Here is an 11,605-nt window from a genome sequence, read left to right on the forward strand (position 1 = left end):
ACTTTTTTAAATGAAATGTAAATATTGGGAGGGAAATTATAGAAGCATAATGTAAGGACACGATTCGTAACGACCCGTAACAGTGTTGGGTTCGTACGTAAAAAGGCCCAAACAATATCATTTGTAGAGCGTGGATTTGAAAGGTTAGGCCTTAATCACCAGACGGTGGGGTTTTCGTGGTATTCATACATGATTAAGTCGTTTTCACCCTAGGAGTCTTTCTCCTGGAGGCGGGCTGGGAAGCTCTAGTTTTTGGCCCTTTTTCCCCAGCCACCTCCCTAGATTCCTTTCTTTTCCTTTTATACTCACATGTGTTCCTTTTCCTTCATTCACGTGTAGAATCGACTTTTCCCAGACTGATACTTGTCCCATCAGCCCATACTCAGAGTGGTTGGGGGTGGTTGTAAAAGCTGAAGAGTATGGCTCTGTCAGGTGCAGAGTATTGAATGGCAGTAAGGGCAGCTTTCCCTGGTCGTTTATACTTTCCAGCGTATCCTTCTCTATTGACCTAGATATTTTAGATTTTCTTCCAAGCTGGTCCTATACCGTTTTTGCCCTTCCTTCCAGTGAGACCTCGGACATGCCGAGGACTGAATCGTCCTCGGCAGTATCCCAAGGCTATTTTGTACTTGTATTACAGAGCCTGGGCCATAACTTTCCTTGGCTTGGGCCTTTGGGCCCCAACGAATAAATGGGTCTGGCCCACAAATTATTGGGCCCCACAATAGCCCCTCAAAACCCTACTGTCCGACCTCTTGGTTGGAGAGGAGGGTTTTGGTAATATCAAGCCTTTATTACGGCTCGTTTAACTCAGCCTTTCATTAATGTTGGCGTTTCTTCATTTGCCCAAGAAATGTACCGATCTACGAGACATTCCTTTGAATTCATTCACAATGCGTTCCTGCCATTTGGTTATCCAAAACATGCCTTTAATGATTTCCCTTTACGAGACCATCTGAATTCGACGGTTATTGACGGTGTGGGGAAGTGGAACGGGTATATTCTTGTTTACAGATTTTCTTGGAAATCTGAACAAATTAAATACCTTCCATTTCGCCCTTCATATAAGAAGAAAAAGCAAGAGGTTATCTCTCCTGTACAGAGACCCAATTAATCCTTCTGAAATCTGAAACCCTTAGCCCCCCCAGAGTTTACTTTATTCGCTAGTTTACACTTTAAATTGTAATACGTTCGAGATAGGAGTAAGTAATAAAGGAACCATACCCTTCCCAGGAATACCATGTTCTTGTGAAGCTAAAAATGGCTCGGTCAGGGCAGGGATGGCAGAGACTCAAGATACCTCTTCTTCTCCTTTCAGCCAAAATCCGAAGCAGGGGTTCGTCGCGTTAAGCTTTTGGCGCGACTGAGCTGGGGTTACCCATTATCAGTACCAACCGTTCTCTCATGAGCATATCTAACATGGCACCAGCGTGTTAGGAGTCAAGACTGACGCAGGGACCAAGTATCCATGCTTCTTCTTTTCTTCCTTCACTAGTGCCTCCTTTTGCCTCTCTTTCTTCTTCTTTCCACCACCAGATCCATCCTGGTGCTTTTCCTTCTTCCTCTTCTTCTCCTCCTTCTTTCTCTTCTTCTCCTCCTTCTTTCTTTAAAGAAGGTCCTCCTCTCAATATGAGCGCTACTGGGGCAAAGTTTGGAAGGACTTCGGAGACGAGTTTAAAAAGATATCTGACTGTTTATTTGTCTTATTGTTGTTGTTTTTTTTTTATTATTATTGTTTTTGTAATCCACCTTCTGTATAGGCTTGTTTAAGCTCTTCTTTGTACGTTGTAATACCTCTTTATATTAATAAAAGTCGTTATTGCTTTATTTCACATGTTCTATCTCTTTATTTCTGAAATGGTTACGTCGTGAATAGACATACTATCTTGTGAATTATTTTTATTTTTACACTTTGACCGATGCCTAGGACCGAAATCCTAGTTAATAAAAAGATCTTACTCTGTGTCTATAGAAACTATCCGACTTAATAATACTGAATCGAACAAATGATACTTAGGGCTGAGACCCATATTAAGAAGAAAAAGAAAGGATATTATGATGATCTTATTGGGGCGTCTAGCACAATACCGCCGACCTTAGAGCACAACACTTAGGGCCAAAATCCCTTATCAAGGAAAAAGGTGCTATTATGAACTTACGAGTGCTGTTTGGCACAATAATACCGACTTGAACAAATGACACGTAGGGTCAAAACTCTTGCTAAGGAAAAGATATTATCATGAATTTAATAAAGTCGTTTGGCACAACGATGCGAGTGCTGTTTGGCACAATAATACCGACTTGAACAAATGACACTTAGGGTCAAAACTCTTGCTAAGGAAAAGATATTATCATGAATTTAATAGAGTCGTTTGGCACAACGATGCCGACCTGAGAAAACAACACTTACCCCAAAATAGCCAAGATGACAACTGAATGCTCGGTGCGGTGCAGGAGGTAGTCATCCGAAGACATATAACCCAAAAATGAACAGCCCCTCCAAGTTGTTGAGTAATAAGGTGTTTCACCATCTTCCTAACAACTTTCATAGCTTTAACCTTTTCTGGTATTTGAGCCGAGGTTTGAGCAACTTAGAATTTTTATTAAGTAGCCGACCTTACCATAGGTTTGAGTCCGAGGACCATGCAACACCTTGGTTCTGTCCAAAACTCAATTTTTCTTCAAAGTAGTTGGTTTCCCCATAGGTTTGAGTCCGAGGACCATACAATACCTTGGTTCTGTCCAAAACTCAGTTTTTCATCTAAGTAGTTGGTTTCCCCATAGGTTTGAGTCCGAGGACCATGCAATACCTTGGTTCTGTCCAAAACTCAGTTTTTCATCTAAGTAGTTGGTTTCCCCATAGGTTTGAGTCCGAGGACCATACAATACCTTGATTCTATCCAAAACTCAGTTTTTCATCTAAGTAGTTGGTTTCCCCATAGGTTTGAGTCCGAGGACCATACAATACCTTGGTTCTGTCCAAAACTCAGTTTTCTCATCTAAGTAGTTGGTTTCCCCATAGGTTTGAGTCCGAAGACCATACAACACCTTGGTTCTGTCCAAAACTCAGTTTTTCATCTAAGTAGTTGGTTTCCCCATAAGTTTGAGTCCGAGGACCATACAATACCTTGATTCTGTCCAAAACTCAGTTTTTCATCTAAGTAGTTGGTTTCCCTATAGGTTTGAGTCCGAGGACAGGTTTGAGTCCGAGGACCATACAACACCTTGGTTCTGTCCAAAACTCAGTTTTTCATCTAAGTAGTTGGTTTCCCCATAGGTTTGAGTCCAAGGACCATGCAATACCTTGGTTCTGTCCAAAACTCAGTTTTTCATCTAAGTAGTTGATTTCCCCATAGGTTTGAGTCCGAGGACCATACAATACCTTGATTCTGTCCAAAACTTAGTTTTTCATCTAAGTAGTTGGTTTCCCCATAAGTTTGAGTCCGAGGACCATACAATACCTTGATTCTGTCCAAAACTCAGTTTTTCATCTAAGTAGTTGGTTTCCCTATAGGTTTGAGTCCGAGGACCATACAATACCTTGATTCTGTCAAAAACTTAGTTTTTCATCTAAGTAGTTGGTTTCCCCATAGGTTTGAGTCCGAGGACCATACAATACCTTGGTTCTGTCCAAAACTCAGTTTTCTCATCTAAGTAGTTGGTTTCCCCATAGGTTTGAGTCCGAGGACCATACAACACCTTGGTTCTGTCCAAAACTCAGTTTTTCATCTAAGTAGTTGGTTTCCCCATAGGTTTGAGTCCGAGGACCATGCAATACCTTGGTTCTGTCCAAAACTCAGTTTTCTCATCTAAGTAGTTGGTTTCCCCATAGGTTTGAGTCCGAGGACCATGCAATACCTTGGTTCTGTCCAAAACTCAGTTTTCTCATCTAAGTAGTTGGTTTCCCCATAGTTTTGAGTCCGAGGACCATGCAATACCTTGATTCTGTCAAAAACTCAGTTTTTCATCTAAGTAGTTGGTTTCCCCATAGGTTTGAGTCCGAGGACCATACAATACCTTGGTTCTGTCCAAAACTTAGTTTTCTCATCTAAGTAGTTGGTTTCCCCATAGGTTTGAGTCCGAGGACCATGCAATACCTTGATTTTGTCCAAAACTCAGTTTTCTCATCTAAGTAGTTGGTTTCCCCATAGGTTTGAGTCCGAGGACCATGCAATACCTTGGTTCTGTCCAAAACTCAGTTTTCTGGGGGAAATAACCCCTCAGCTATGGCCTGGGACCTTGGTTTTAGGGGAATTAGCTTCTCGGCCCAGCCCCTGGAACCATCCGTACGGCTGACGCTACGAAGCGTTGCACCTAGTAAAGAAACATAGCCCCTAGTGGAACTTTACGCTAGAACACTACAACCGGCTGTTAGACATGACAAGAGAACTGTCTCGACCTACCGTCCATGCCAACACACAAGCCTTCCCCACAGAAGGCGCCAATTGTAAGGACACAGTTCGTAACGACCCGTAACAGTGTTGAGTTCGTACGTAAAAAGGCCCAAACAATATCATTTGTAGAGCGTGGGTTTGAAAGGTTAGGCCTTAGTCACCAGACGGTGGGTTTTTCATGGTATTCAGACATGGTCAAGTCGTTTTCCCCCTAGGAGTCTTTCTCCTGGAGGCGGGCTGGGAGGCTCTGGTTTTTGGCCCTTTTTCCCAGCCACCTCCCTGGATTCCTTTCTTTTCCTTTTATACTCACATGTGTTCCTTATCCTTCGTCCACGTGTAGGATCGACTTTTTCCAGACTGATACTTGTCCCATCAGCCCATACTCAGAGTGGTTGGGGGTGGTTGTAAAAGCTGAAGAGTATGGCTCTGTCAGGTGCAGAGTATTGAATGGCAGTAAGGGCAGCTTTCCCTGGTCGTTTATACTTTCCAGCGTATCCTTCTCTATTGACCTAGATACTTTAGATTTTCTTCCAAACTGGTCCTATACCGTTTTTGCCCTTCCTTCCAGTGAGATCTCGGACATGCCGAGGACTGAATCGTCCTCGGCGGTATCCCAAGGCTATTTTGTACTTGTATTACAGAGCCTGGGCCATAACTTTCCTCGGCTTGGGCCTTTGGGCCCCAACGAATAAATGGGCCTAGCCCACAAATTATTGGGCCCCACACATAACTTTTTGATTCCTAAGAAGACGGGGATATATAAAAGAATAGATTTTACAACATGCAAAGCCTTTCACCTACACGTGGGGAGGGTCAAGCCTAGGTCAAAATATGTAAGGTAATAAATATGATTGAGCTTTTCATAAGTTTTAGTCTATTTTTAAAAGGTAGTCCATTGTTTAGGGTAATTGTCAATAATAGCCCATATTTTATGTAATAGTAAAAATAAGTTATTGTGATTTATTGGGTAACAGTTAAAAAAGCTTAATGAAAGAGGTTAAAAAAGCTAAATGCAAAATTAAAGCGCCACATGGCAAGAGCTCATGCACTCTTGCATGAGGTCTCTTCTTTTATATATATATAAATATATATATATATATATATATATATTGATATTGATGATTGATTGATGTTTTGTGAAAAAATTATAGATACACATATATAAATGAAATACTTATTATGAATTTGAAACACATGCAACTAATAACTAATTTAATTATCACCATCAATATTCTGTAAATCTTCTTGAAGACATTCAACATCAAAATCATCATCAAGCTGCTCATTTATTTTCTTAACTTTTTCCAAAAGTTTGGCAAAATAGTTTTTAATATGATCATCTGACACTTTCAAGCATGGTTTAACATCCTTCCAAGTTTGTGCTAGATGGTTCTTCATTCGTGTAACTCAACTCTAATATTTGTTTCACAAATAGTTGCATTTAAGCTTTAGCCTACTTGTCTTATCATCCATAGCACGGATACAATGATCCCAAGTGAGATCCTTTTCCCGACAGATAGGAACACATGAATTTGTATAATCAATCAACTACTTTTTATGTACCTAGAAAAATTAGAAAAACTCATTTGTAGAATCACACAAATAAAATATATATATATATATATATATATAGTTCTATTAAATTAATTTTTTATAAGCCACTTTACTATATTAAATTAAAGTAGCTTAATAATTTTGATTAAAAACAAGTAAAACAACTTTTGGGCTCAAGCTAAGGCCCAATTTTTAGTAAAAAAAACTCAATTCAAACCCATATGTTTATATCGTCTAATATAGATGATTCTTACCATATAATATTTGAGACTTACTCACTCATTACACTTAAAGACTTAGTATGTGAAAATTTTCACTCTCTACAAATACAATTCATATCAAACGATTTATAAGCACTACTAATACGCACTTACAACACATAATTTTTTGGCTACGATACAGAATGCATCGTGTATCGTGCTATATTAACAACTACGTTAGTTACCGGTTACAAATAGAAGCTAGGTTATCAATCAATTAACATCAGGTTTGGAGTCGGGCCATCATGGATACAAAACTATAAAATTGAAGTTCAAAATCATTGTAGTTCTCTATCTTCAGTTTACAGAATTTGAGAATCACCAAGGTCTTCAAGAGTATAAAGTGCGTTTCCCTAGTCATAGGCAAATTCATCAAACTATTGCATATGGCATGAACCACATGAATCAACTTACCCAAAAAGAATTGAATAATATGAATCAGGAACTCCAATGTGAACCACATGGAACCCTCTTCATTAGCCATGAATGAAACTGTGTACCCCTCTAATGCAACAAACCGAACTGCCTATAAAAAAATGTAAATGGCATTTACGCCACTCATTTTGGTTTTAAGCTTCTGCACACCGCTCACTCTATGCCAAGACAAATGAACTTTAAACCGTTCTTTGAGATATTTCAGGAAAGGGCATGACCCAAAGTTTCTCAAATCAGTCTTCCTCGATCTGGTCAGTGCCGGTGAATTTACAAGATCAAGAGAAAGCAACTTTTGATAGATGATTATGAGAGTGTTAGAAGTACAGAATGAAAAAGATCCAAGACCAAAAAGAGTAGGTTGCGACAATGCACAAAGTATTATCAAAGCATCAACTTTAGTTATACAATGTTCAACATAGGCAGACCACTAAAGGTGAAAGTAGAAAAATAGCCAGTGGCAAAGGCAACACACTAAGCACTGTAAACAAAGAATCAGAACGCAACATGATCCCTACAAACTGGAGATTGATAGCATAATATTGATAGAAATCTAGTCAGATAGGTGGAGGCAAGTTTTCGAAGTGCAAGCATATATGAAATAAAATATTGTTCCTCGTTGAAAATCGGCTGGTTCATTTCTTGGGCAAATTCGAATGACATTGTAGTTACCAGGGAACAACATCATTCTCATAGTAAACTAAACTTTTATGAAACTAACTACATTAGTAACCACATTAGTAACCACAATTTATACAGGCTGAAGAAATGCAACCAATTGCACATTATATTAATAAGATAAGAAGAGAAATTACCAGAACTATGCCTAACTAAAATATCAAGCTTTGCAGTAGTATCGTGCTTAAATGCTTGATCGCACCTGAATAGAACAAAACAGAATACCAACAATAGTTGCCTCAGTCACATGAAATTAACGTAAGATAAGCTTCAAAATTCTACATGACCATGACAAATAATCAGCAAGCTTGCATTGAACATTGCTCAAAAGATGAAACAGAGATTGTTATCTGAGAGCAGCCCATTCAAGTCAGTCTGCAAAGAGCACATAATAGAACCAGATCCATAATAACAAAATCAATCACTTATAACCTCACTTTGAAAAAGTTTCTAGCCACTAAATAAGATCATTTTCATTGCAAGAGAACAAACACATATCAAGGGTCAGAAAACAGTGGAGAAAAAAAATGTGGAAATTCTTTAAGAATTCAATAGCTAAATTCGTCAAATTATCCACAAACAATTACATGTACATTCGAAAACATCAACTCCTATAATGAAACTCAACTAGTTAACACGGTTACATGGGGATGATGATTTAATACCGTGAATCATGAACCACTTCTTACATAGTCAAATTTCGTTTTTTTTTTTTTTTTTTTTCACACTGTAATAAAGCATCGTTCATATGTTACAACTTACAACTTACAATGTAGTACACACTCTCATTGAGGAATTGTTCCTGCAGCAAACATATTGACATTTACAGTGAATAAGGCTGCCTATGGGGGATGAGGAGCTCCAGGCTGATAAAGAGTGAGGTGGGTGGTCCATTTCCTTCACAATCAATTCCCTCGATCTGGTCAGTGCCAGTGAATTTACAACATCACAAGATAGTAGCTTTGGATTGGTGTTTATGAGATTAGTACAGAGTGAAAAAGAAAATCCTTGGCCAATAAGAGTTGGCTCCGACAGTGCAAAAAGTATGATTAAAGCATCAACTTTAGTTGTACAGTGTTCAACATGGTTAGACCACTAAATATTAGTAGAAAATTAGCTACTGGCAAAGATGACACAATGAGCATGATAAACAAAGAATTCGCACACGACATGATCCATACAAACCAGAGATATATAGGCATAACACAAGAATAATATTGATAGAATCTCTGTCATGAAATACAAAATACTTGGAAGTAAGCTATGGAAGTACAAGCATATATGCCATAAAATATTGTAGCTCATTGAAAAACAGCTGGTTCATTTCTTGCCCAACTCCAAATGACATTGTAGTGGAACATCATTTGCATATTAAACCAAGCTGTGATGAAACTAACTTCACAAGTGACCACAATTTATACTAGTTGAAGAAATGCAAACAATTGCTCATTATATCAACAAGAGGAGAGGAACAATTATCAGAACTATGCCTAACAAAAATATCAAGCTTGGCAGTTATGCTTTAACGATTGATGGCAGCTTAACAGAGCAAAACAGAATAACAACAATTGTTGCCTTGGTCACATGCAATAACATAAGATAAGCTTCAAACTTTCTACACGACCCTGATACAAACAATCAGCAAGCTTGCAATGAACATTGCTCAAAAGGTGAAACAGAGATTGTTATCTGTTATCAGCCCATCCAAGTCAGTCTGCAAAGAGCACAAAATAGAACTAGAACCGTAAAATAAAGATTCTCTTGTTGAAAAAGTTTCCAGCCACTAAATAAAAACCGTTGTTATTGCAAGAGAACAAACGCATATCAAGGGTGAAAAAACAGAGAAGCAAAAGCTGGCAATTCTTTAAGAATTCAATTGCTAAATTCCTTCAATAGCTAATTACATGTACATCAGAAAACATCCATCCACATATGAAGCACAGTTACTTGGGGATGATTATTCATATCGTGAACAACCACCTCTTACATAGTCAAATTTTGTTTTTCATGTGTTCACATTGTAAAAAACAATCATTTCTATGTTACAACTTACAATCTAAGACACACATGGACTAATTGTTCTCGCAGCCAAAACTGCCGCATTTAAAGTAGATGAGGCTGCATATGGGGATGAGGAACTCCAGGCTGATAAAGAGTGAGATGATCCATGGCTTTAACAATCAAGTCCCTCAAACCAGGATTTTGAGCCACGACAGAACGAGCAGCCCCTTCAAGTGCATTCAATGCCCGTGCTTGTTCAAGAGCCTTACTATTACCAACATTCAATGCAAGATAACACAACAACACAACCGAGTGCATTTGAGCCCAATCATTGGCCCTCAAAAGCTTCATCAGCGGTGGAACCCCATCGAACTCCAAAATCGCCTTGGAATGCTCCAAGCAATTAAAATTCTCGGGACACACAAACTTCTTCAATGCAATAGCAGCCTCCGTCGCCACATCCACATTCTTATTCCCAAGCTGCAAAACCAAAGGACCAATAATCCTCGTCTCCCTAGCCGGAAAAGTCCTCGCCAAACACCCAATAGCTTTGATCGCCGGAATTTGCAATGTCCAACTATCGCCATCTTGAATCACTCTCAAAAGTTGATCCAACACTGCCTTAGCAGGCGGAGAACTAGGCTTAAACGCGGTACGCCTGAGATCAGTATTATTTTCTGCCACAGCAGCTATTTCCATAACTGTCATCAAACAATTCAACTGCAACTCATCCTTCTCGTACTCAATCATTTTCGCCAAACACAACAACCCTTTTGTCTCCGTGATCTTTCGACTATTCACTAAACTACCTTTGGATAACTTCCATAAAGCCTGAGCACAACTAACTTTGACTTTTTGTTTGACTTCAGGTGTCTCATTATCCCTCTCTTTTCTAATATTACTACTATTATAATGATAATGTGAATTAGTAGTAGAACTACCACCACCGCTACCACTACCACTTCTACCACTTCCATCTGAATTATACGAAAACGACCCCGTGTGATTGCTTTTCAATGGTTGTGTTGTTTTCCCAGCTAATTGAACTAAAGAGTGAATTGTAGTCTTACCCGACTGGAGAAAATTCGGGTCGTCGAGAATCGTATCCATTGCCAGCGAGGACACGAGAGGTCTGGTAACGTTTTCTCTAGCGAACTCCTCTTGAGCCAAAGGGTCGAGCCCAGCCATTCGAGCTACTAAATTCGCAACTGGGATTTGAACTTTGATTGTAGACTCAGTCAAAACGTGAACAATTATCGGAATCCCATGCGTGTCCACCACGTATCGGACACGGTCCCGGTTCGTGACGATATTGAAAAGCGCAGTGGCGGCCGCGATTTGAGCTTCAACTGAAATCGCCGAATTGGGTTCGTTGCTGTTGGCGTTGTTGAGCAGCTTGAGAAGCGGCGGGACCCCACCTTCGTCGACGATGATCTTCTTGTTCCGATCGTTGTCTTTGGCCAGAGAAGCGAGCTCGAGAGCCGCGTCGGTTCGATCCTTCGGCTGACCCATGTGAAGCATAGCGGTGTGGGCCCAAACCCACGACAGAATCGGGTCGTTGCTCGCTATCGGAGGCAGAGAAAGGTTGGTCCCGTTATCGAAATCGTAGATCGAGAGCAGCCACTTCATGTCGCCAATGGAAGACTCGAGAAGGTTCGAGACCTTGCGGAAGTCGGCCGTGGTGGTGATCGAGAACACCTGCCGAAGCACGCCGCTGTGCTTGCATTTTCGAACCAAGGTTAGGGCTCGGTCGAGATTCTTCGCCACGTCGGCGACGATTCGACGGATGGGCTGCTCGTACAGAGTTTGATGAGACTGCGAAGCTGTCCACGGGAGTCGAACTGCCGCTCGAAGCATCTGGGAGAGCCGGTCGACTTGCTTTGCCAAGTCGAGACACTCGAGTTTTGATGCCTCGGCTTCTCGAGCAGACTTGCTCACTCGATCGGCAAGTAGGATTGGCAGTGAGAGTACCTCTTCGAGACTCTTTTCCTCAGCCATTAGATAAGGAAAAGGAATGATGATGTTAGCTTTTTTCGACAGATCGAGAAAGCTTATAAGTGTTTCAGTGACACACACTGCCAGATAAAGAAACCAGGTTGTTCGTGCGTGATTAATGAATAGTAAACTAATAAAATAATAATTCTCTGTTTAATTAAGGGGATGTTTGGTGCGGGGTATATTAAAAAAATTGTGAGCAAAGAGTGACAAAGAGTGACAACTAGTCAACTAATGACTTGTTTCCAGGAAAAAATGTGGTCTAAAATCTGGGGCGAAGATTTCGGGGTC

At 40.1% G+C, this 11,605-nt stretch overlaps 1 protein-coding gene across 1 annotated transcript; it reads right to left on the reverse strand.

Moving 5' to 3' along the window:
* Positions 1–9,178: 9,178 nt before the first annotated feature.
* On the reverse strand, positions 9,179–11,426 carry LOC126701895 (uncharacterized). The gene has a single exon (XM_050400326.1). The coding sequence runs from the start codon at positions 11,315–11,317 to the stop codon at positions 9,422–9,424; it is 1,896 nt and encodes a 631-aa protein (XP_050256283.1). The 5' UTR covers positions 11,318–11,426; the 3' UTR covers positions 9,179–9,421.
* Positions 11,427–11,605: the final 179 nt, after the last annotated feature.

This window comes from Quercus robur, chromosome 10 (genome assembly GCF_932294415.1).
Source record: "Quercus robur chromosome 10, dhQueRobu3.1, whole genome shotgun sequence".
In the NCBI taxonomy this organism is placed as follows: Eukaryota; Viridiplantae; Streptophyta; class Magnoliopsida; order Fagales; family Fagaceae; genus Quercus; species Quercus robur.

Excerpts from the sequence above, each read along its gene's own strand:
- LOC126701895 (XM_050400326.1), bottom strand. The coding sequence starts at position 11,317 with ATGGCTGAGGAAAAGAGTCTCGAAGAGGTACTCTCACTGCCAATCCTA.